This window comes from Aulonocara stuartgranti, assembly GCF_965226115.1.
Source record: "Aulonocara stuartgranti genome assembly, chromosome: 3".
In the NCBI taxonomy this organism is placed as follows: Eukaryota; Metazoa; Chordata; class Actinopteri; order Cichliformes; family Cichlidae; genus Aulonocara; species Aulonocara stuartgranti.
The window spans coordinates 76,598,860-76,625,827 of record NC_138941.1 but is presented as its reverse complement, the minus strand read 5'-3'; the positions used below and the strand labels follow the sequence as shown (position 1 = coordinate 76,625,827).

The 26,968-nt window shown below is 41.6% G+C and overlaps 1 protein-coding gene across 1 annotated transcript in view; it reads left to right on the top strand.

The window, feature by feature from the left end:
• Window positions 1–23,014, top strand: part of LOC309703487 (protein NLRC3-like) — a 73,900-nt gene extending 50,886 nt beyond the window's left edge. Inside the window, exons 8-10 of the mRNA XM_082528350.1 lie at window positions 5,727–5,900; window positions 21,471–21,517; window positions 21,693–23,014. Of these exons, the coding sequence (XP_082384476.1) occupies window positions 5,727–5,900; window positions 21,471–21,517; window positions 21,693–22,234 (763 nt within the window). The 3' untranslated portion in view covers window positions 22,235–23,014. The remainder of the gene's footprint in view (window positions 1–5,726; window positions 5,901–21,470; window positions 21,518–21,692) is intronic.
• The last annotated feature ends 3,954 nt before the right edge of the window (window positions 23,015–26,968 follow it).

The following is a 26,968-nucleotide window of genomic DNA, read 5'->3' as shown; positions in this document are numbered from 1 at the left end:
GCTAACAAGAGCACTCAAAGCAAAAGTTGGGAAAATCAAATATGCTAAGGTACTCAGAGATGGAAATCTACACAGCAAAATCGCTAGTGTGAAATTAACACTGTGAGTATTAAATTTAACACTAGAAAAGTGTCTATATGTGTCCATTCTTTTGAGTGTTAAATTAACACTTTTCAAAGTGTTATGTTTTTAACAATGAGCTAGTGTTATTTTAACACTGCACAAAGTTAAAGATTAACACTGAGTAACACTGACCAGTGTCAAAAATATTCTACACTGGTGTTAAGTGTTAAAAAATTAACACCGAATAGTGTTGGTAGTACTTTACACTAGCCCTGGTGTTTAAAAATTCAACTCTGAATAGTGTTAATTTTCTAACACTAACACTAGTGTCAGTCAAATCATTAATACCACCAGATTACAAAACAAACAAAGGAACCACAAAGCAGTCATTAAATCATTTTATGCCTTACCAAGCCAGGTGTATCCAGAAATCTTGGGAAAATGTCCAGGACAGCAGAAGCTGTGGCAGGTTCTTGAACCACTTTTTGCCTATGTTGAAATGTCACCTTCATGTTGTCTTTGACATGTTTCATGACAACGGCCTCACATTTGAACACAAGTTGCGAAGAGACTTGAGGCCGTCTTGAAAAGCTGACTTTGATTACTTCATCTCTTCTCGGGAACCAGCATATCACCACCTTCCAAGAGTAGAATAAGGTCCACATGACTGCAATACAGTATTCTCTCAATTATCGCAGGGGTTAGTAGAAATCATATTTCTATTTTATTATTCTTATATGTTTTAAGCCATAAAACCCCTCCCCACTCTCTAACAAACCCTAATATAACCATGTTATTCATTTTTAGACTAGAAAATGCTTAATGTACCACAAACAAATGTAAATCTAAAAAAAAGAAGAAAAAAAAGAAAAATACCTACTGGCTACAGAAATGCGCACTATGATGAAATTCTCATAATTTACAAGATGTAGGGGCCATTATAGTTTAAAAATACTCTCAGGTTACCCTTAAGCATCCTAGTTCACCTAAGGCAGGTTCTCAAACTTAAATGAGCTGTCATCTCATTGGAGGGCTACTTCAAAAAAACAGAAACCACAAAGAAAACACCCACAAATATTCCTGACAATGTAGCGTTTGGTTTGTTCGTTTTTAAATTTCAAATATTGTATAACAAGACAAAACTGCAAATATGAACGCATCCCCCCCCCCCCCCCCCCCCTCACTCTTAACTAACCGATGCCTTTAATTGAACTACCAAATGAACACAATGGTCCTCTCTTTCTGGTCAGACACTTTGCAGCACTGCAGCTGTAATTTTGTTCATATTTAACAAAATAAAAATGCAGAAAGAAGTGTTCACATTAGTTTTTGACTCTCACTGAACTAACAAAGCCAATCAAACCACATGTTTGTACTCTCTTGTTACCTCGGCCAGGTCCGCGGCTCTGAACCGTGGTAATGACACCTCTGGCTAATATGTCGGGTTGTCGGGCTTGTAGCTTTACTGTCAGCGAACACAGTGTACAGTCGAGTCTTAACAGCTTTCTTACAACCAGGCACTCATTTTGGCGGCAGTGGTTATTATTATATTTACATGCTTTCTTCTTCCATTTCTCCTCGTTAACAGCTCCTACTTTCTCCCTCTCTCACGCTCAAACACACAACGGGAGGGGCAGTTCCACATGTTCTCCCTGCAGCATGGACTACGCTGCGCATGAGGGCCTGTAACACTCTGCCCTTATTGCCTTTATATTAAATGACAAAAAAAAGTCACTTTAAGGGCCAGATTGCATTATACTTCTTCACCTCACCTGACGTGGGCCGCAAGTGGCCTCTGGGCCGCGTGTTTGGGACCACTGACCCTAAGGCTTTGGCAGTTTAATTCGAAAATAAATAAAAGGCATTTAATAAAAACTGTGACATATATTAACAAGTAATATTCATTACAGTCTGCCAATAGCCAGATTATGCTAAATGAATATTAGGAAAGAGTTCTAGCTAGCAGTAGCCCAGCTTAACAAAAACAGTTAAAATTCAAATATGACACTTAAAGATGATGTATTTTGGTATAAATACTATTTCTTTTACTAGTTATCATGTTACTTGTTCTAACATCAATCTAAAACTTAATATTTAAGCGAGTAAAACTTACCACAGCAGCAAGAAAAAATGGTGACCGAAGATTCTGAAATGCGGAGCTCCACAGGAAATGAAGGTCTGGTCTAATTTAACACCCACAGTGTTAAAATGCAGTAACGACTAAAATCCACACCAACACTTTTCAGGAATCAACTCCCGATGTGTTATTTTAACTCGATTAAGTGTTGAACTAACTCGGAACTGCAGGTGGAAAAATCAAGGAAACTTGTGGAAGTGTTTATCTGGGACCGGGTCACGGGGGCAGCAGCCTAAGCAGGGAAGCCCTATCCCTAGCCACCTGTCACGATCCTGGGTCTTATGACCCAGTGTTTTGAGTTTTAGTTCATTTTGATGTTTATAGTATGTTTAAGCTTATTATGTTTCCTATGTGCATCTGTTTATCAGTTCCCCCTTGTATTGTCATACCCCTGTGAAGTCTCCCTTGCCCTTCGTGTGTTTCATGTCTGTTGTCTTATGTTGTCATGTCTGCCTCATGTTTCCTGTTTCATTTTGGAGAGATCTCGTGTTTTTATATTATGGATTATGTTTTGAGTCCTTTGTGGTACTGTTTCTTGTTTTCCTAGATCTCAGTTATGGTTATCATAGGTTTAGTTCTTTGGCTTTGTCATATGGCTTCCCTGTGTTCCATGTTATGTCCACTGTGATGTTTTGTACCATGTTTCAGGTTCCTATGTTCTGTCTCCCCTGTTGCTGTTAAGTTTGCGGTTTAGAATTCAGTCTGTGTGTTTCCTGTTTTACTTTGAAGGTCCATGCCTCATGTGAGTGTTTCTAGTTTCGCGTCCCTGTCTCGTCCAGCCTGATTACTCCCAGCTGTGCTCCCCTTCTGTGTCTCATTCCCTCGTTATCCCTCTGTGTATTTAAGCCCTGTGTTTCTCTTTGTCAGTGTCGTAGTCTCCCTCATGGCTGTGTTTCCCTGTGTGTTAGTCATCCATGTCCCAGTTTAGTTTTCCATGCCATTCTGCAATAAAGCAGCTTTTTGAGTTTCATTTCGTTGTCGTGAGTTTTGCGTTTGGGTCCTTCTCCTGCCTGTACACAGCCGAAACATGACACCTCCTCTAGCTTTTCCGTGGGAACACCAAGGCGGTCCCACACCAGCCGAGAGATATAATCTCTCCAGCGTGTCCTGGGTCTGCCCGGGACCTCCTCCCGGTGGGACATGCCCGGAACACCTCACCCAGGAGGCATCCTTGTCAGATGCCCAAACCACCTCAACTAGCTGTTTTCGATGTGAAGGAGCAGCGGTTCTACTCTGAGCCCCTCCCAAATGGCTGAACTTCTCACCCTATCTCTAAGGGAGATGCAGTGATGCAGCGTCCGCATCACTGCAGCCGCAGCACCAATCCGTCTGTCAATCTCCGACTCCCTTCTCCCATCACTCATGAACAAAACCCCAAGAGACTTAAACTCCTCCGCTTGGGACAGGAACCTGTCCCTGACCCAGAGTGGGCACTCCACCCTTTTCCCGCTGAGAACCATGGCCTGAGATTTGGAGGTGCTGATCCTCATTTCCGCTGCTTCACACTCTGCTGCGAATTGTTCCAGTGCAAGCTGGAGGCCCTCACCCGATGATAACAGAACCACATCATCCACGAAAAGCAGAGATGAGATTCTGAGGCCACCTAAGTGAAAGCCCTCCGCCACTTGGCTGCGCCTAGAAACCCTGTCCATAAAAGTTATGAACAGTCAGTAATCTACTTTGGAAATTGCGACTAAAGCATTTTGAGTTTGGGGATAATCCTGGTATATTGCTATCATGACAGCTCAAGGGTGTTCAAGCTGCAAGAGCAATACAAAGCATCAAATCTAAAACAGGAACTCTGCTAACTAGCCCCACTGATATTAAAACGTTGTTTCAGTGAGTTCTATAGTGAGTTATATTCTCTTAAGCATAATGTGTTACAATCTGATCTGAATGGTTTCTTTGATTCAATCCCACTGGTGTTGACTAGCAGGAGGAGAGAAGCTGCAGAGAGGCGTGTAAGACTGCAACTCTGCTTCCTGGTCCCAACTCTGGATAGTCATATTTTGGGGGGTTTAATAAATTTGTCCATATTTCTAGAAATGAGAGCTGTTCCATCCAAAGTGGGATGGATGCCGTCTCTCCTAACAAGACCAGGTTTCCTCCAGAAGGTTTGCCAATTATCTATGAAGCCCACATTGTTTCTGGGAAGTAGCAAGTGTAACCTAAACAAGAAACTTTTGATAAACCACCAATTGAATTTTCCCTGTTCTGTGACACAACAACAAAGTAAAAAAAAACATTTGAAAAAGTAAATTCTTATTGTTCACTCTCTGTTCTCAGAAATGTGCATGTAGTCCTTCCAGTGACTATAGTATTTCTGGGGCCAGGGCAGCTGACATGAAAACACATTTGAAACTGTAACATTAGCTTCCTAGATAATTGAGTCTCTGGGGAAAACGTGGACCAAATCTTGATCATCTGCATGTGTTGATTTGGCAAATATTTTGCACCAGATGACCTTGATGAAAAAGCTCTTTATATATCCAGGCTTGGGACCGGCACTACATTACAGTGGTGCCAAGCGCAGCAGAGTTGTGGCTGGTTCCTTCTTTCATTTGACCAATGGTCCTAATATGAGGTGAGATTACAGAGACAGAGATCGTGCTTCTCCCATAATAGCTTCTATTAAGTGGCTTCTTTTAAAATTCAGAGTTTAATTAAAATGCTTTTCTCAGAAAGTCCTGAATGATGTGAGATTACTCTGTTATCATATGTTACCTTAGATATGTAATCAAAGTAGTTGAATTATGATACTGCCGTAGGTCATATATATTATCATTTAGTTTAGATGGTGTGCTGTGTATGTAGTTTAGTCCTTATTATATATACTTTTGGGTTAAAAGAACATATTCATTTATTAGTTTATTAGATAAGTGTGCATCACTCTGTATCCTTGATCTGCTGTGAATGTCTTACACTGTTTTCTTGACATGCTTTACTGCTGAATCATAAAAGGAAAGGTTGTATGCAGGAGACTCTGTGTCTAAGACCGGGGAGATAGACCACAATCCATACCCCCACCTTACAGAGAGCAGAGAAACAAGGAGCCGAGGTCATAACTTAGGCGCCGTAAGAGAGAAAGAATGTGAATGTTTAGGCTTTTACGACTAAGTGGGGGCCACTAGAGGCTATAAGAAGCTGAGTAACCCGTCACCATTTTGAGACTTGCTGTGACCCTCTTCATGCAGGTCTCCCCATCATGATGGTTCTTATGCTCTTAAGTGTTGAATTGTATGGAAATAAATGATTGTTGATTGAGCATATATACACCGAGTATTGTCCTTCCTTCAGCCCAAAGATTAAAAGAATTGGGAGATTTCAACAATGACCAGGCCATAAAGAAAGCATAATAGCATATTCACTTTCAGAGTGCAGGCTTACATCCTTACTAGATAATTAAACTTGAAACAATAGGGTTATCTAGTCAAATGGATTGATGGACCAGGATTTGGAAATAAGAAAAAACAATAAAACAATCCTTACATGCAGTATTGTTTTGTTTTTGTTTTTTTCTCTGTAGTCTGTCAGGCTGTCTGATCACAGAGGAAGGCTGTACTTCTCTGGCCTTAGCTCTGAACTCCAACCCCTCCCATCTGAGAGAGCTGGACCTGAGCTACAATCATCCAGGGGTCTCAGGAATGAAGCTGCTGTCGGCTGGACTGAAGGATCCAGGCTGGAGACTGGACACTCTCAGGTAAGGAGAGAATCTCTGATAGAGGAGGAAGAGCTGGAAACATTTCCTTTAAATAATTTAATTATTTAATTCCTGTTTGTTTCATGCAGATGTGACATAAACAATCACACAAAGGAAAATTCCATCTATTGCAGTGTTTCTCCAGCTTTCACCTCTTTTCACTCATTGTGTGTTTAGACACCTCTCTGCATTTAACTCTGACGTATTATTAATCTCTGGCTCTCTTTCACTGTGTGACTTCTGATCTGTCTGACCTCCCCTGACCCTAACTGGTTGTGGCAAGCCTTTTTTGGATCTGCCAGAGGTTTCTTCCCGTTAAAAGGAAGTTTGTTTGTTTTTTTCTTTCTCCCTCTTTGTCACCAAAGTGCTTGCTCACGGGGGGTAATATGATTGTTCGGGGTCTTTACTTTACTTATAAAGGGCCTGGAGGAAATTGTTAGTGTGATTTGGCATGATATGAATAAAATGTAACTAAATTGAATATGTATGAGTTATTTATCTATGAGAAGGACACAAAATTCAGCTTGAGCAATAATAATAGCTACCTTTTGCCACCATCGTGCATGTTTAACAGTGTACTGATTTCAAATGTGTTTTTTTTTTTCCACTCTGACTTTGATTCATACAGATCTCTGTATAACCACACGTACAGAACATAAACAATATTGTGAAAAGCTTGAAATGTTTATACTCAGTGAGTGAGATGAAGAGTGATGGTGGAGATGGGCTACATAGACAGGAGCCTGACCCTGAAATGCTCTGTAAGAAAGGTGAAATAATACTGAGGACAGGTAAAAGTTACAGAGGCAGGTGAGGAAGTGACAAAAGGAGCCTTTAGCGGCCAAAAGTCCAACATCAGGAAACACAAACGGCAGGGAATCGCACGAGTGTTTCTGATTGGCTGAAGAAGAATAAAGTAGTCATATTAAACCAATCACGAGACCAATTTAAGATGACATAGCAATAACCTATTATGTCAGCTCAAGACAAACCTGAGCCTCCATTTTTGTGTTAAAAGTGTTGATTTCAAACTATATACCAGTTTTTCAATTGTGTTGATAGGCCACGTAAATCCAGAGTTATGATAAAAGATGCATGCAATTTTTTTTCCTGAATATTATCGTTGTTTTTTGTTTACTGCAGTAAGAAACGGTAAAAACTGTTTTCTAAGGAAAGCATTTGAAAGAACTCTCCACTCGCGAGAAAAAAGAAAAAACAGAAATCCACCCACCCTTTCCTATTGTTGGAAAAATATACAAATCAAAAATTATATGGCAGCATGGCTGTTTAGGAAGAGGGGGAAGTTTCAGCAGTGATTGTGGTAAGAGAGCAAAAGAGAGGGAGAGAAAGAGTGTGTTTTGAGATTTGTGACATTTAGCATGTTTGGAGTGTGTAGTAAGTGTGTTGTCTTGTGTAGTTGGTGTGTAATGTAGTCAATAGTTTTGTTGTGTATGTCAGAACAATGAGGCGACTGCTGAATGACGCAGTTTTTACCAAAAGCCATCAAGGCAGACTGTAGTGTAAACGCTATCTCCAGGTGGAAAACAGGAGGAGTGATACATCTTTCAGGCCTGGAGAAATTATTTGAGCAGCACAAATAATTTGTAATACTTCTTATTTGATGCAGAACACCTGATTGTTCTGTAAATAGTTTGAAATGGTTATTAAAAAAAACCCACCTTGGCTGCATTTTTAGATAAATGGTTGCATTTATACTTTTTTTTCCAAAAAATATTCGTGGTTTTTTTTTTTTATGTACAAGTTATATTTGCATTTCAAGTATTGAAAAGTATTTTGCTGCAGTAAGAAATATAAGTTTTTAAACTGTTTTTCCTCTCTGATTTTGTTTTGGGTTTTTTTGTCTGATTTTAGATCAATTGTGTTGATACAGTATGTCAGAATGAAAAAATAACAGTAAATCCAGACGTGAGGTTGTGCTGAAAACAATGATACCAAATAGCGCTAGTTTTAATGGTGAAATATAGCAAAAATATAGCAGTCAAACACAACCAATTATACCCTGGATCCCAGAGGCTTAAACATAAACATAGTTACTTTTCTTAATAAATAATTACTTTTATAATATTGTAAGTCGTTTACTAACTTGATTACTTTCTTGAAGAAGTAACTAATAACTTTAATTAATTACTTCTTCAAAGTAACTTGCCCAATAGTGGTGATGAATGACAGCAAAGTAAATGAAATGTATCGGGGAAGTGCCCAGAGCCTCTCACTTCACATTGTCCCACATTTTGCCACGTCTTATTCCAAAATGGATAATTTTTTTTTTGTTTGTTTTCATCATGTGTTTTTTGCCTTTTTTAAAGGTTAGTTTGAAAACTACAGCATACAGAATAAAATAGGACATCTCTTGACTATGGAAAGATACTTAAAGACAAAAAAAACTGACATGGGCGGTTAAAATGTTGGTGGATTTAGTCATTGTGAGGGTACTCATTTATGTTAATGAGTAATAATTTAGAATTCATCCAATATGCACAAATTTGCTTTTTCTTTGAACAGGCTTGTGCCTACCTTTAAATCTTTTAGACCGGTCTGTTGTCCGCCTCATATCAGATCGTACCTTAAACTCCGAATTAGTCCCCTCGGCCGCAAAAGAATCCGGGTCACGGGACCAAGTATTAATTCAGTTCTTTGTATTCTTTAATGGCCAAGAAAGACACGGCTCAAAGTGATCTAACTCAAAAAATTATCTTTAATTTTACATTTTAAATTTTACATATTACGGAATATGGAGACTTAGCACAGAAACGCCAGCTCAAGTCTCAAGCAAAAGCAGGAAACCAGATTATTTATATATACTTCCTCTAGACGTCACACACACTTTAAGTTTCGATACAAACAACTCCTTATATGTCAGTAGCTTCGTCTTTTTCTGTCTAGTTTCCTGTATTTATTAATATACTTGTACAACTGCACACAGACTTTCTGTTTTTCAGTCTGGCTGAGCACTTTGTTTGTGAGTTAAAAGTGGCCTTGGTTTACAAGCCTTCATTACTAAAGTACATAAAACAATATAATCAGCAAATAAGCATTGAGAATATATATTTATTTCTTAACAATCCATAGGGACCAAGTAAAGCGCTATACAAATACAGGCCATTTACCATATTTAATATTAAGTACAATTTTGATTACGTTCAGTTTGCAATATTAAGTAAATGGAACAAAATTTTGGATTAACTGACCATCTATATTTAAATTACATTGACCAAGCATGTCAGTGTTATTTACTCAATTTTTTCATGTTTGTAAACTGTTGAGAAATCAGTTTTACCCCGGTTCTTTTCGTTCCTCGAGCGTCCAGAGATGGCACCGGACTCAGTAGTTATTTTCATAAAACCTTTATTCATCTTTATTCATCTTCATTTACTCATCTTCATTTATCTTCATTAAGCATGCACTTCTAGAAGGGAACACGAGGCCGGTGTCCCTCTGCAAAAATCTTCACCCTTTGTCTGTGAAACAAAGTTTTTATAGGGTAGACCCTATCATAAAACCCCCACGGTGTGCTGGAAACTCTGTGTCCGTGTCTATGTGCACGAGCACATGAATGCCTACATGTGCGCGTTCCCCCGTGTCTATGTGAGTGCTCGTGAGGGAGTGTGTGCGCATACCTGTGTGTATGTGTGTGCACATAAGTGAGTGTGCGTGTGGATGTGTGTGCGTGACAGTTAAAACACTGTGGGTGTAGGTAACTCCCTAGAGGTCATAAAACCCCTCTCACTTCCAGACCACAGTTATCAAGTTACAAATCTTGAGACCCCCACCCTTACATCCTCTGGGGAATTTCCACTCAGCATTAACTCTTCTCTGTTTTACTTTCACAGCTCAAGTGGGGGAGGGGTCTCCTACTATCTACTCCTAAGTTCACAACACAATCAGCCTTTATTATATTGAGGGCAGTGTCAGTGTCTCTACAACAGTTCTACATTCTATGATAACACATTTCTAAACTCTAAATCAGCTAAATATTCTACAGTAACAACTACAATTATTCATTTCAACTTATTATGTTTAAGCTTTAGTTATGCAATTGATCAAGTATATTGAACAGATTTGACTGGTTTCCAATCTACCCAAGATTTTTAAGTGTAAAAGTGTTGCCTCAAAAATGTTAAGTAAATGTCAGTTTTAGTTTTTAAGAGTGTACAGGCCAGTGGACACTCTTTCAACGATGAGGATGTATACATCCCGGACAGGGAGGAACACTGGTTTGAGCGCAAAGTCAAGGAGGCCATTTACATAAAAAAGGAAAGATCATCTCTGAATCGAGGGGGGGCTAAGGGTACATCTTTTGCCATCTTACAATGCTCTGATTGCAGCCATTCCCCCACTGACTGTGAATGGTAATCATGGCCATTGCTCAGTGGTCTTTGATCAATGGTCATGAGAATTTGCAGAAACACGATGAAGGAACTGACCTCCCAGCCCATTGTTCCTTTAGTGGGCTGGGTTCAGTCATTATGCAAATGTACTGTTTATAAGATTGTCAGCAGTCAGCTGAGACTGAAGAAGTCACTTGGATGAGTGACGAAACGTTTCTCCCACTGAAAACGTCCAGATGAACAAAATCAACTTTTGGAGATTTACTTACCTGGATGATTGAGAATGCATCAAGACCATTTAACAACTTCACTGTGAAATCTAATTTGTTCACAGAACTTTTAAAAAAATGCAAACTCGTTGCCTCAAAAAAAACTGAGTAAAGCTTACGTAAAATTACTAGGTTAGGACAACTTATTCATTGGAAATACACAGAACTAAGAATAAATTTAGTGCAATAATCTTTTCTGGCATCGTTGTATTTTTACTCAGTTGTATATAGCATTCGTATTCTATTTTTATCTTATTGTATATTTTTATTCTATTTTATTCTACTGTATATAGTATATTATTTTATTCTATTCTGTACAGCTGTGTACTGTATTTATTCTTATTGTATTCTAATTTTTGCATCATAACTTTTGCACTGTCCACTTCCTGCTGTGACAAAACAAATTTCCCACGTGTGGGACTAATAAAGGTTATCTTATCTTATCTTATCTTATCTTAAATTTATGTTTCTGAGGGCACAATACTAATTGTATGCCCACTGATAAAAATTTAAAGTTCTAATAAATTTGTGGACCCAAATGCAGGACCCAGAAACAGGAAGTTAAATGAAAGCGCAGCTTTATTTGCTTAAACATTCTTTGTGAGATGTAAATTTTACAAAAACAAACCAAGAACCTCAAACTAGAACTAAAACTAGACTCAGGAAACTAAAACTAGGAAGCATAGACTAGGAGAGGGAACTGGGAAGTAGAACTTCACCTGAACACGGAGGACGAATACAAAATGCAAAATGGAAACACTCTCTCTTTGGCTCTTGACAAAGGCGATCACACATCTCTTCCTCTCCCTTATCGTTCCTGCTTGGCTTCTCATGTCCTTGTCTAGTCTCGTTTACTTTTACCCTGGAAGACTCTCATGGCCTGTTCTCTAAAGCCTAATAGAGGAATTATAGATTTGATCAACTGGTCCCTGAATGCAATTGACACCCTCTTCTCAACGGGAAGCCTAGGCTCGGGAGAGCCCGATTGTCCTGGAGGGACGTTCCCTGTCGGATACATGATGGACGGGTGGAGGAACTGGAGGGTTGTGTGCCTGGTGGGACTGTCAATCGACATTGAAGACATCTACCTTTTCTGAACCATGATAACGGGGTTCTTGCTGATCAGAGCTGGTGTGGCCATTGCTTATCAGAAATTGAAGAAAGCGGAAATGGCTGTTCAAAACTATTATTATTATTAACCTTAATCATTTTAAACACGGGGGCCCCGCAGGGATGTGTGCTGAGCCCCCTCCTCTTCACTCTGCTGACCCATGACTGCACTCCATCATATAGCTCCAACCTCTTCATCAAGTTTGCGGACGACACAACGGTGGTGGGTCTCATTAGCAACAGGGATGAGACCGACTACAGAAGTGAGGTGAGACGCCTGGCCACGTGGTGTGTTGACAACAATCTCTCTCTGAATGTGGAGAAGATGAAGGAGATTGTCGTGGACTTCAGGAGAATGCACACCCAACATGCTCCTCTGACCATTGACGGAGCGTCTGTGGAGAGAGTGAGCAGCACCAAGTTCTTGGGTGTGCACATCACAGAGGATCTCTCCTGGACGTACAACACCACAGCACTGGCCAGGAAATCACAGCAGCGTCTCTTCTTTCTCCGCAAACTAAGAAGAGCAGGAGCACCAGCCCCCATCATGTACACTTTCTACAGAGGCACCATCGAGAGCATCCTGTCGAGCTGCATCACTGTGTGGTTTGGAGCCTGCAATGCGTCCTATCATAGAACCCTCCAACGCATAGTGAGGGCTGCAGAGAGGATCATTGGTGTCTCTCTCCCCTCCCTCCAGGACATTTACAGCACCCGTCTCAATAAAAAAGCCCTTTGCATAGCGGCTGATCCCACTCACCCAATGCAAAGCTTCTTCAAGCTGTTGCCGTCAGGGAGGAGACTGCGGAGTCTCCAGGCCAGGACCAGCAGACTGAAGGACAGCTTCATCCATCAGGCTGTCAGGAAGCTTAACTCCCTTCCGATTCTTCCCCCTCTCCCCTCTCTCCTCCACGGTCTCACTGAACTCTGTCACACACACACACACACACACACACACACACACACACACACACACTCTGACTCACTCACTGGCCTGCACCAGTTATCAGTCACCGTGGAGCATTGGACTGCCATTACCTCATAAGACTTTGTTGTTACTCTCACTCTCTTATATTTAAATGTTCATTTGCTATTTCATCTAGGGTTTGAGAGTAACGAAATTTCTATTCTCTGTATGTCCTGTACATGTGGCAGAATTGACAAATAAAGTTGACTTGACTTGACAAGATGCTTTTTTGTCTCAAAAGAAAAGCAAAATTTGTTTCGAAAGAAAAATCCCAATTTTAGTTTGAGTTTTTTCACAAGATTATCTATGTGAGATTTAAAGTTCAGAGAATCATCAATTAAAAAGCCAAGATACAGTGGGGCAAAAAAGTATTTAGTCAGCCACCGATTGTGCAAGTTCCCCCACTTAAAATGATGACAGAGGTCAGTAATTTGCACCAGAGGTACACTTCAACTGTGAGAGACAGAATGTGAAAAAAAAATCCATGAATCCACATGGTAGGATTTGTAAAGAATTTATTCGTAAATCAGGGTGGAAAATAAGTATTTGGTCACCTCAAACAAGGAAAATCTCTGGCTCTCACAGACCTGTAACGTCTTCTGTAAGAAGCTTTTCTGTCCCCCACTCGTTACCTGTATGAATGGCACCTGTTTGAACTCATAAGTATAAAAGACACCTGTCCACAGCCTCAAACAGTCAGACTCCAAACTCCGCCATGGCCAAGACCAAAGAGCTTTCGAAGGACACCAGGAAAAGTATTGTAGACCTGCACCAGACTGGGAAGAGTGAATCTACAATAGGCAAGCAGCTTGGTGTGAAAAAATCAACTGTGGGAGCAATCACGTGTGGGACTAATAAAGGTTATCTTATCTTATCTTATCTTATCTTATCAGAAAATGGAAGACATACAAGACCACTGATAATCTCCCTCGATCTGGGGCTCCACGCAAGATCTCATCCCGTGGGGTCAAAATGATCATTAGAACGGTGAGCAAAGATCCCAGAACCACACGGGGGGACCTGGTGAATGACCTGCAGAGAGCTGGGACCAAAGTAACAAAGGTCACCATCAGTAACACACTACAACGGCAGGGAATCAAATCCCGCAGTGCCAGACGTGTTCCGCTGCTGAAGCCAGTGCATGTCCAGGCCCGTCTGAAGTTTGCCAGAGAGCACATGGATGATACAGCAGAGGATTGGGAGAATGTCATGTGGTCAGATGAAACCAAAGTAGAACTTTTTGGTATAAACTCAACTCGTCGTGTTTGGAGCAAGAAGAATACTGAGTTGCATCCCAAGAACACCATACCTACTGTGAAGCATGGGGGTGGAAACATCATGCTATGGGGCTGTTTTTCTGCCAAGGGGACAGGACGACTGATCCGTGTTAAGGACAGAATGAATGGGGCCATGTATCGTGAGATTTTGAGCCAAAACCTCCTTCCATCAGTGAGAACTTTGAAGATGAAACGAGGCTGGGTCTTCCAACATGACAATGATCCAAAACACACCGCCCGGGCAACAAAGGAGTGGCTCCGTAAGAAGCATTTGAAAGTCCTGGAGTGGCCTAGCCAGTCTCCAGACCTCAACCCCATAGAAAATCTGTGGCGGGAGTTGAAAGTCCGTGTTGCTCGGCGACAGCCCCAAAACATCACTGCTCTCGAGAAGATCTGCATGGAGGAATGGGCCAAAATACCAGCTACTGTGTGTGCAAACCTGGTAAAGACCTATAGTAAACGTTTGACCTCTGTTATTGCCAACAAAGGTTATGTTACAAAGTATTGAGTTGTATTTTTGTTATTGACCAAATACTTATTTTCCACCCTGATTTACGAATAAATTCTTTACAAATCCTACCATGTGGATTCATGGATTTTTTTTTTTCACATTCTGTCTCTCACAGTTGAAGTGTACCTCTGGTGCAAATTACTGACGTCTGTCATCATTTTAGGTGGGGGAACTTGCACAATCGGTGGCTGACTAAATACTTTTTTGCCCCACTGTATTTATATGTATGCACCACTTCTATGAGGTTTCCCTCAAGAGTGGACACCAAAGGGACAGTTTGAGGAAATCTCTTCATGTTTGAAAACAACATTAGTTTTGGCTTCTCAGCATTGAGAACCAATTTCAGCTCCAGAAGTGTATGCTGAACCATGTCAAAAGCTTTCTGCAAAGATTCTATTGCCTTTTCAAGGTTCGAGCCAAAGGAATAAATAACTGTGTCATCAGCATAAAAATGCATACTAGCATTGGACACATTTTGTCCCAAATCATTTATATACATGATGAACAACAGAGGTCCTAAAATTGAACCCTGTGGCACCCCAGTGTGAATATTCAAAAGTTCTGAGCACAGATTTTCACATTTAATGCATTGAGTCCTGTCACTCAAATAGTTAGTGAACCAGGAGACGACATGTCTAGACAGCCCCAAAGAAAGAAGCCTATGCTTTAAAATGGTGTGATCCACAGTGTCGAAAGCTTTTGACAGGTTGATAAAGAGAGAAGCACAGTGCTGTTTTTTATCAAGAGCAACAAGTATGTCATTTATCACTTTTGTGGCAGCCGTGACAGCACTATGCTGTTTTCTGAACCCAGATTGTAGTTTTGAAAGAACTTCATTAGAGTACAAGAACTCTTTTAATTGCTCACTGACGAGAGACTCAAGGACTTTTGCCAAGACACACAAGTTTGATATTGGCCTATAATTAGTCAGAATGGCCGGGTCGCCTCCTTTTAATATATGCGTAACAAAAGCAGACTTCCAAACAAGTGGAATTTCTTTATTTTGGATTGAAAGATTAAAAAGGATCGTAAGAGGTTGTACAATGTAATCAGCTGCTATTTTCAGAAAATAGGGCTTTATTAAGTCTGGGCCTGGGGGTTTCCTGTGATCTAAGTCTTTAAGAGCTTTATGCACTTCCTGGACAGAAAAAGGAGAAAAATCAAAAAGCTCCCCAAAATATGTTTGGGGTTCTGTGCAGGGAATCATGGGGGCTGCTCCAACAGAGTTAAATAAAAAACCAGTAGCTACGAAGTGCTTGTTAAAGCTATTTAAGACCTCAGTTCTGTCATAAACTGGGACAGAATCTTTTAAAATGAATTTTGGAAGAACCTGTGATATTTTATTTCTCTGTATTTATATATGTGTGTGTGTGTGTGCGTGTGTGCGTGTGTGTGTGTGTGTGTGTGTGTGTGTATATAATATTCTGTAACTGTAACTTCTGTCGGTGCTGTGCTTTTGGAACCGAATTTCCCAGAGGAACCCACCCGAGGGATTAATACAGTTTTATCTTATCTTATCTTATCTCTTATCTCAGCACTTTATACAACTAATTATCAAAGTACTTTATAAAACTAATTCACTCACCCAATCACACCCATTCACTTTTTCTAAACTGTTTAGTGCTTACTGTCTAACACTCATAACCATTCACACTCCGATGAATGCATTGGAGAGCAATATCTTGCAGACTGGTGGAGCCTGGGATTGAACCGCCATCCTAGCTGACCTGCTTTACCACCCCAACAACACCCCAACCCCTAACAAGTGCCACATTCAGAAGTTTGCAGATGACACAGCCATCATGGGGTGTATCTGGGATGATCAGGAAGAGGAGTACAGGAGCCTGGTGAGGAACTTTGTCGCATGGAGTCACACAAACCACCTGCAACTCAACACCTCAAAGACTAAGGAACTGGTTGTGGACTTCGGGAGGTCCAGAGAAGGTCCACTGCCAGTTCAGATAGAGGGGGAGGAGGTGGAGGTGGTCAACAAGTACAAGTACCTCGGGCTGTGGGTGGACAATAAACTGGACTGGTCATGCAACACAGAGCACCTGTATAAAAAAGCCCAAAGCCGACTGTACTTCCTCAGGAGGCTGAGGTCTTTTAACATCTGCAGGAAGCTCCTGAGGATGTTTTACCAGTCAGTGGTTGCTGGAGTACTTTTCTATGCTGTGGTGTGCTGGGGGAGCAGCACAGCAAAGAAGGACTCATCCAGGCTGGAGAAACTGATCAGGAAGGCTGGCTCTGTGGTCGGCATGAAGCTGGACACTCTGGTGACAGTGGCAGAGAAAAGGACACTAAAGAAACTGCTGGACATTATGGACAATGCTGGGCATCCTCTGCACACGGCCATTAACAACCAGAAGAGTCTGTTCAGTGACAGGTTGCTTCTCCCCAAGACAAGAACCAACAGACTTAAAAACTCCTTTGTCCCACACGCCATCAGACTGTTTAACTCCTCTCTGGAGGTGAGAGGACGGAGAAAAAGGAGGACAAAGGAGGGCAGGGACAACTAAGCTATAGTGCCTTTTCACTGTGCAATACCTTATACATGTCTCTGTATTTATATATATATGTGTGTGTGTGTGTGTGTGTGTGTGTGTGTGTGTGTGTGTGTGTATAATATTCTGTAACTTCTGTCGGTGCTGTGCTTTTGGAAACCGAATTTCCCAGAGGAACCCACCCGAGGGATTAATAAAGTTTTATCTTATCTTATCTCTTATCTCATCTTCTTTGTTTGGAGCACAGTTCTACAAGAATGATATGTTATTGAAGAATTGCTTGTGCTTAAAGTGCTCTGGCAATGTTAAACTTAATCATCATCTCGGCTCCTCTGACGACCTGTTTGCTGCTGCCTGCTGCTGAAAGGCAGTGGGTTCAAGGTTCAAGGTTCTTTATTTGTCACATGCATAGTTATACAAGTATAACACACAGTGAAATGTAGCCTGACACGCTCCTCGACATGTGCAAATATTGGGGGGGGGGGGTGTAGAGGAAGAACATTATATATATATATATATATATATATATATATATATATATACATACATACATACATACATACATACATACACTGGGTGAATGTGCAGTAGTAGCAGCAAGCAGGTGAATTCTGTACATTAATATGAATAGAATCTGACTATTTTACAGGATAGACAATATAAACATATTTAAAATTAAAGGAATTTGAAATGTACATTGTTCCTTGGTTTAGTGTCTGGAAGAGTCCTGTCTCAGTCAATTATAGATGATGTGAGAGGGCGGGTGTGTGTTTAGGGCACGGATGGCTTGGGGATAGAAGCTCCTCTTGAGTCTCTCTGTCCTTGCCCGGAAGATGCGGAACCTTCTACCAGATTGCAGAAGTTGGAACAGTTTGTTGCCAGGATGGGATGGGTCCTTCAGTATCTGCGCTGCTCTAGTCCGGCATCTCCTGGTGTAGGTGTCCTGAAGCGGGGGGAGAGCAATCCTGCAGCAGCGTTCTGCTGTACGGATCACTCTCTGGAGAGCTTTATGGTCCTTCACACAGCTGTTCCCAAACCACGATGGGGAGAGGGGACACTTGGGCAGTGCATTTATCACAGCATATAATGTGTTTTCTGGATACACTGTCCTTTTTCAGGATTCCGTGTCACAGCACTGGTTATGAATTTCAGATGGATCAGGGCTTGACTTAACGAAACAGTTATCAATTGTTTTTTTCATCTTTTGTCATTACCCACAGCTACATCCACTTCTGTCGGGCCTAGGTTACTCACTGGGGCTTGGTATCATCACTGATTTCTATAATCCATTTGATTAGATTCAATTTTTGCCTCAGACAGTCAGAAATATTATAATTCTGATCATTTATCAGTACTGACACTGTGTGACTTAATCAGAAGTGTAAGCATCACAGCACTGTCAAAGTAACTGAGCCTGGCTTTTTATAGCAGATAACCTTAAAAATATTCTGCAGTAGAACAAAAACTGAAAAAAAAAACATGACTCAACATATGAACATTACCTGATGTTGCTGAAGTGAAGCAGAGCTACAGCAGTTTGATTAGAGATACAGCTAAGCATTTTGCAAAAGTGTAAATTTCTTTGGTATTAAACAGCAGAAATGAGGCAGAGGTCTTGTCAGAGGTCATTTTTGGGCAAAAAATAAATAAAACAGTGGCCGACAGCGCTGTACACGAGTTGTACGTAATAAGCAAATGAATAATGCAGAAAACAGAGATTTGAGATGGAAAACTGTTCTTGAAGTATAGTAAGTAAGACGGCGTGTCCGCGTACGTGGTGTTGGGTGAGAAAGCCAACATCCCACTGATCGTGACGCGTCGTCGCGTACTGTGCGTCTGTGTTTACGTCTTTGTGTGGAAACCTGCTCTCATTTGCTGTTTTAGCTGTTTGGTATAACTAACTTTAATCTGAGATTCTGGTGTTTCTGGCAAAATGCATTTATATTTAAAAGTCGATTCAGGATTTAATCAATCGATATTGCTTTTTTCAGGCTACTCACCTCTCTCTATTGACCTGCACTTTCAAAAATCCACATGTGGAGGGACTACAAGAATATCTGGACCACGGCCAATCAGAGAGGTCCCGCCCTGACTATCTCTGATTGGTTTAGACCACATTATGGGCATAATGTGTGTTTGTTTTTGACCACATGGAGTCTTTCAGAGTTGCTGAGACTGTTTTTTTTTTTTTTTTTTTCTTGTACTAAACGGCTGGTTGCACCAGTGCGACCTAGGATTTTTTTTTAACTCGCACCATTTAGAAATTTGGTCGCAAATGTGACCAAATTTCAATGTGCACAGCTGCATCTGGGAAGCTGCACCTCCAGCTGAGCATGTGCCCGTCAGCTGAGAAGTAAGCATGGGAGGAGGCATTGGATTCGGGGAAGGGAGGGCGGTGGTGAGGGTGTATCCATATCAGTGTGCATGTGTGCGTGTGTGTTGGGATGTGTGTCCTGTCTTCAGCCTGAGAAAGTGTCCTATCGCCTACTAGGCGAAGATCAACAGTTCGCAGCCTACACAGGTTGCCATAAGGAATGGGGCAAGAGAGTCGGTTTGTTCTCATTATCGTATCTCATGGAAGAATGTTGTTGTTCTCGTCAACGTCAACCTTCAAGCAGCTGGCGCCATCGGGGTGGTGGTATAGCCGGATGAGTGATGTTGGTTATGTTGTTTTAGGACGAACAAACCGCATCAATTTTACAGTCGTTCTTAATGTCCATCACTGGTCTCCAGGTGTAACTCCCGTTTAAGAGCCATAAACGACAAGCAAATTTTTTATTTCATTAACATCATGCCGTTGAGACTAGGACTGGGCGATATATCGAGATTTTAAATATTTCGATATATTTTTAGACGAGATATGAGATGTGACAATATCGTTTATATCGATATAGTCTATGTTACGTTATAATTATACTTGTGGAACCGCAAGTTTGTCTGTCTTTCGTCCACTTTTGTCTCTACGCTACATTACTCTGGCTCGCCTCTCCTTCACTGAAAACAATTCCCCTCCCCCATTGCTTTACCTGCAGGCAGCGACAAGATGGACACGGCAGCTGTCAAAGAGGAGCTGGTCAGTAAAAATAAAACATTTGAAGATTACTATTACTAGTTCTGCAGCGTTACTCTAGTTACAATGACGTTAACGCCATAACTGCATTGACACGGCAAATCTCCGTTAACAAGTTACTGCGGATCCTCCTGTGCGTGGGGCTGCACGGCATCAGCACGTTAGCATTGCGGTTAGCGTTAGCAGTTAGCTCGTTTATGCGTTGACGCCGTGCAGCTAGCTCTAGTAGTATTTTCACCATTTACAACAGCGCCATGAAGTGCAAAATGAAGAGTGTGTGAAACTGTGCTGTATCCCAGACTGCTAAGTCTCCAAGCCTCCTGCCCTGAAACAAACCACTTTGCAAAACTCGTATACCATATTTTTCGGACTATAAGCTTAGACTAAAATCCTTTCATTTTCTCAAAAATTGACAGTGCGCCTTCTGTATGAATTCTGGTTGTGCTTACTTTTATGTGGTACACGGCACTCAGCAATCTGTCAAAAATGTTTCAGTACGACTTTGGTAAGCTACGAAGATGCACAGCTTGATGGACTGTGGGAGCATTACGAATGCTGTTGTCAGGAGCCTCGTGGAGTGATATTGCCGCAATATTACTGTATTGTGTGTGTATAAGGACCACAAATGGCACCTGTAAGAGAAATGGTTACGAAGCGGATTTCAAACTCAAGGTTGTCAGTCATGCAGTAGAACCTGGGAACAGAGCAGCTGCGAAATCTGTCTCTTTCTTTGTTATTATGCTCAGCATCTTTTAGTTTTGACTGCACAATTGTGAGCTTTTTTTTATGTACAAAAACAACATTGTTTTATTTTATTTATGAAGCATTATTATTTAATAAATGGGCTGCTGCCCCCGCGACCCGGCCTCGGATAAAGCAGATGAAGATGGATGGATGGATGGATGATAATTTATTTCTGAGTAATTTTTTCATGTACATCTGCGCTTTATGTTAATAACAGTGCCTGTGTGAGATCTTGGACACAGCTTTGACTAAGAACTCTCTTTTTGTTCCTAATTTATGGCTTTAAAAAAATATCGAGATATATATCGTATATCACCATCCAGCTAAAGGACATTGAGATATGAATTTTTGGCCATATTGCCCAGCCCTATGATTTAAAAAAAAGTCCTATGGTACATAATTTCATAGAAAAATATTCCAGAAGTTGGGTTGACTTGATACCATACTCTGATTAACAGTTTTCCTGTTTTTGTTTTTTTATTTTTTATTTTTTTTGGGTGAGCATTGTAGTAAAGCACATAGTAAAGGAAATTAAAGGCAGGGAGGTGTCCTTTCCAGCTAACCAGAAGAGGAATATAAAGATAATGATGGTGACAGTTTGAATCAGTCATATTTCATTCAATATAGTGGTGTACTGACAGATCCACTTCATGTGTAGATTGAAGTGTATTTGTGAAAATGTTGAACTGTTCCTTTATCAGTTTCATGTAATGTCCATGTATGCATGCTGAAAGAGACTGTGCTGGTCTGACCCCCCTCCTCTTTTCAGGGTGGAGCCTGCTGGAGAACGATGGTTGACACCAGGTCTGAGGAAGTGTAAGTGTGTTTTTAATGTGATTCATGAAAACAAAGCAGCACACATTCAACCATCTTCAAACTGTCACATCACTCATTCACATCTCTGATGTCAGGAGTCATCAGCAAAGTGTCAATCAATGAACAGATGATGGATCAATAACTGCAGCTGGATTGTGTTTGTTCTCTCCATCAGATTCCTGTCAACTCACAATTGACACAAACACAGTGAACACAAACCTCCAACTGTCTGACAACAACAGGAAGGTCACACAAGTGGAGAAAGTTCAGTCATATCCTGATCATCCAGACAGATTTGATGTTCAACCTCAACTGCTGTGTAGAAATGGTCTGACTGGTCGCTGTTACTGGGAGGTCGAGTGGAGAGAAGACGTTCGTATATCAGTGAGTTACAGAAGAATCAGAAGGAAAGGAGGCAGTAATGACTGTATGTTTGGACTGAATAATCAGTCCTGGAGTCTGTACTGCACTGATGATGGTCCTGTTTATGTCTGTCATGAAAACAGTTTTGTATCCACCTCCTCCTCCTCCTCCTCCTCCTCCTCTGTCTCTAACAGAGCAGCAGTGTATGTGGACTGTCCTGCTGGCACTCTGTCCTTCTACAGAGTCTCCTCTGACACTCTGATCCACCTCCACACCTTCAATACCACATTCACTGAACCTCTTTATCCTGGGTTTAGAGTCTGTTCTCCTTGTGCCTCAGTGTCCCTGTGCTGAGTTGAGTGTAAAGAGTGTCTCCTGTTAGAGAAACACTCTGACTGTTGAACAGATAGTTCAGTCTGTACATGTCTGTCACTTTCACTCAGAAACATGTTTTCAGATTCATGGATTCAATCAGTTGATGTTTTATACTGTTCTAAATGTTTCCTTGTAAGCTTCTTTTTCTTCAGCCCTTAAAGATGGAAGCTCCCATTATTCCAGGATCCACATGTTGTTTTTCTGTCTTTTTCCACCCAAAGCTTCACAGCGAATATGGGTATGTTGTGTTTGTTGGAAGCTTAGTTCACAACGAGCTCCTCTGCATTTTCAACAAGTCTGAGCTCATTAAAATGAATCCAAATGTTTGATTTCTCTTTCTTAATGGAATCTTTCCAAACTCTCCACATGCTCTTACTGTTTCACTCACGTAATATAATGTATGCGTTTTAGTCCCCATAGAGAAATTACTCTTCTGTATTTAACCCATTCACCCAGTGAAGCAGTGGGACGCCACCAATGCAGCACCCAGGGAGCAGTGTGTAGGGACGTCAGGGGTACTTCAGGGTAGCCGTTCAGTGGAGTCGAACCCGCGACCTTCCCATCATGGGGCAACCACTCTACCTACTGAGCTATCCCTGCCCTCATTGTTGGAAGCTCATCATTTAAAAATGTTTCAGCCATATAAGCTGAATATATTGGCTCAATACTTTTGAATGCATTTCTAAGCAGAATCTGATTGTATTGAGGGATCATAATGCATGTGGATTATCTAATAAACAGCAAAGGCTTCAATCCTCATTTGCAACTAGTCTTGTGTTTTTCCCATGTTGAACAATGCTGATGTTGTGTATCTTCATGAAACACATATGAAACCCACTACAGAGAGGTTGCTCAGGTGCTCCTGGGTAATCAGATTTTTCAGTAAATCTGATTCTCCAGTAAAGCCCGTGGAGTGGCTATATTGATCCGTAGAACAGTCTCATTTAGACATGAGTCCACGGTTAGTGACCCGAATGGTCGATTTGTTCTGGTGATGGGCCATATTCATGCAACCCATGTTACTTTATTGAATTTATATGGTCCTAATTTTTAAAGCCCAGCTTTCTTTCAATAAATTTTTAATTTAGAATAGAATAGAATAGAATAGAATTCAACTTTATTGTCATTGCACATGCACAGGTACAGGGCAATGAAATGCAGTTTGCATCCATCCAGAAGTGCTTTAGTGATATAGATATATTACAATATATATTAGCAATAATATAGATATGTGAGTATACTACAGAAATGGGTCTATTATGGTATGTTATAATGTACACGGTATGAAGTATGTTGTGAATATTCTATAACTATAAGTATGTACAGGCTGTAGTGAGTACAAGCTATGTACAGGCTATGAACAGGATATAAATATGAAAAACTATACAGAATATGAAATAAATAACTTTACAGGAATCTGAGATATACAGCTATACAGAAATGGGAACTATGCAAGTTGTAAACAGTTGTAGGATTAAAGATTATTGAATGTACAGAATGATTATTTACACAGAGCTATACAGTAGTGCAGTTAAGATAAGTGAGGGTGTAGATAGTTTCTGCAGAGGCTATATAAAGTGCTAGTGGTTGTGAGTGGTGGTTCAGTCCATGTTATTATTGTGTGTTTGAGGGTACAGTTGTCCATTGTGGGTGTGTGTATGTTCAGTCCATGAGTTTAACGTGGGTCAGATGTCAGGAGGCAGAGTTCAGGAGTCTGACAGCTGTGGGGAAGAAGCTGTTCCGGTACCTGGTGGTCTTAGTCCGGAGGCTCCTGTGGCGCCTCCCAGAGGGCAGGAGGGTGAAGAGTCCATGTGATGGGTGACTGGGGTCTTTGATGATTTTCCCAGCCCTTTTCAGACACCGCTTCCTGTAGATGTCTTTTATGGCAGGAAGTGGTGCTCCGGCGATGCGCTGGGCAGTTTTCACGACCCTCTGCAACGCCTTCCGGTCCGAGGCAGAGCAGTTCCCATACCAGACTGTTATACAGTTGGTCAGGATGCTCTCGATGGTGCAGCGATAGAAGTTCACCAGGATGTCTGAGGACAGGTGGTTCTTCCTCAGAGTCCTCAAGAAGAAAAGGCGCTGGTGAGCCTTCTTGACCAGCTTGGAGCAGTTGGTCGTCCAGGTGAGATCCTCGGAGATGTGGACTCTCAGGAACTTGAAGCTGCTCACACGCTCCACAGCCGTCCCCTTAATGTGGATGCGTGGATGTGGGTCAGCATTCCTCCTGTAGTCCACGATGAGCTCCTTGGTCTTCTCGGTGTTAAGCAGCAGGTTGTTTGTGTCGCACCACTCAGCCAGACGATCCACCTCCTCCCTGTAGGCGGCCTCATTGTTGTCACTGATGAGGCCAATCACCGTGGTGTCATCTGCAAACTTAATGATGGTGTTGGAACCATCAGCAGGTCTGCAGTCGTGGGTGAAGAGGGAGTAGAGGAAAGGGCTCATCACACAGCCTTGTGGTACACCGGTGTTCATCGTGATTGTAGATGAGCAGCGGTTATCCAGCCGGACATGTTGGGGGCGGTTGGTCAGGAAGTCCAGTAACCATTTGCAGATGAGGGAACTGATGCCCAGGTCTGTCAGTTTCCTGATGAGTTGTGAGGGGTGGATTGTATTGAACGCTGAACTGAAGTCTATAAACAGCATTCTGGCGTAGGTGTTGTTGTTGTCCAGGTGTGAGAGGACAGAGTGCAGTGCGATGGAGACTGCATCCTCTGTGCTCCTGTTCTGGCGGTATGCGAATTGGTGGGGGTCCAGGGTGGGGGGGAGACAGGATTTGAAATGTGCTAGGACCAGCTGCTCTAAGCACTTAGTGATGATGGGGGTGAGTGCTACTGGGCGGTAATCATTGAGGCAAGATGGGTTGGAGTTTTTGGGTATCGGGACGATGGAGGTGGATTTGAAGCAGGCCGGTACCACAGCGTGGGCCAAGGACAGATTGAATATGTCTGTGAGCACTCCTGCAAGCTCCCCAGAACACGCTCTGAGAACACGCCCGGGGATGCCATCAGGGCCTGCAGCCTTGTGGACATTGATCCTGCTCAGCACCGCTCCTACATCGGTGGGGGAGAGAGTCAGAGGTTGGTGGTCTGGCGTCATGTCTGCTTTGGTTGTGGTTGTGGGGTTCCCTCGCTCAAAACGAGCATAAAAGTTGTTGAGCTCATTGAGGAAGGAGACATCAGAGGATGCGGGGGAGGGTTTGGTGGTCCTGTAGTCTGTAATGGTCTGGAGTCCTTGCCACATGCGTCGGGCGTTGGAGTTGGAGAAGTGTTCTTCTACCTTCTTTTTGTAATGGTGTTTGGCTTTTTTGATGCCCTTCTTTAGATTAGCCCTGGCTGTGCTGTAGGCGTGTGCATCTCCTGACCTAAAGGCAGTGTTGCGGGCCTTCAGGAGGAGACGAACATCCCGGTTCATCCAAGGCTTCTGGTTGGGGTACATGGTGATCCGTTTCTGGGTGGTGACATTGTCTGTGGTTTCGGAGATGTAATCCAGTACAGATGAGGCGTACTGGTCCAGGTCTGTGTGGGTGAACATATTCCAGTCTGTGTTTTTAAATCTGTCCTGGAGCACTGCCTCTGTCCCCTCTGGCCACACTTTAATTGTCCTCACAGCAGGTTTCACACGTTGGATGAGTGGTGAATACCGAGGTGTGAGGAACAGGAAGAGATGGTCCGATTGTCCAATGTGGGGGAGGGGTGTGGCTTTGTAGGCTCCAGCCAGGTTGGAATACACATGGTCTAAAGTCTTGTCTCCTCTGGTGTGGCAGGAGACATGTTGGTGGAATCTGGGGAGGACTGTCGTTAAGTTGGTGTGGTTGAAGTCACCAGCAACAATAAAAGCAGCCTCGGGGTGTTGATTCTGGTGTTTGTTAATTATTACCTAATCTCTCCGATACTCATGTTATTTTAGGAGGCGATTTTAATTGTGTACTTGATAAACACTTGGATAGCTCTACTCAAACCTCCCAGTTGTTTAACGCTTCGACTGTTCTGAATAATATGTTGATTTCTACTAACCTAGTTGATGTTTGGAGGTTGTGTAACCCTACTGGTAGAGATACTCTTATTTTTCACAAGTGCACAAATCGTACTCCAGAATAGATTACTTTTTGCTTGAGTCTAAATTGATGTCTAAAGTTGTATGCTCAACTTATCACAACATCTTGATCTCGGATCACTCTCCAACCTCTTTAGTTCTGGACTTCTGTGGTACGAAACAACAGGGTAACTGGCTCTTTCACCCGTCACTCCTGTCTGAGACATCCTTTTGCCAATTTATGACAACTAAAAAATCAGAATTCTTGGAAACTAATGATAAACAGGACTTTTCTGATTCGATTTTATGGGAAAATGTGGATTGCACAACACTGGACATTATATTCTTCATTTCCAGTTAATACTTGTACAGCTGCTGTTATTGTGTATTTATTTAGTTACATTTCTTCATACATTCTTATATAGTTCTATATTGTGTATTTTGTTGTACAGTTATTTTATTTTCAACTTTAATTTATATATTTTATCTTATTCTCTCCCAGTTAAATTTACCCTTCATTCTAATTTGTGTTGTACAGTTATTTCATTTTTAACCTTAATTTATATTTTATTCCTTCCTAGTTAAATTTACCCTTTTTAATTTTTCATATTTATTTCCTGTCTTATTCATAGCCTTTTCCTTTTTTGTTTTCTTTAGGTCACGAGCAGTTGTCCA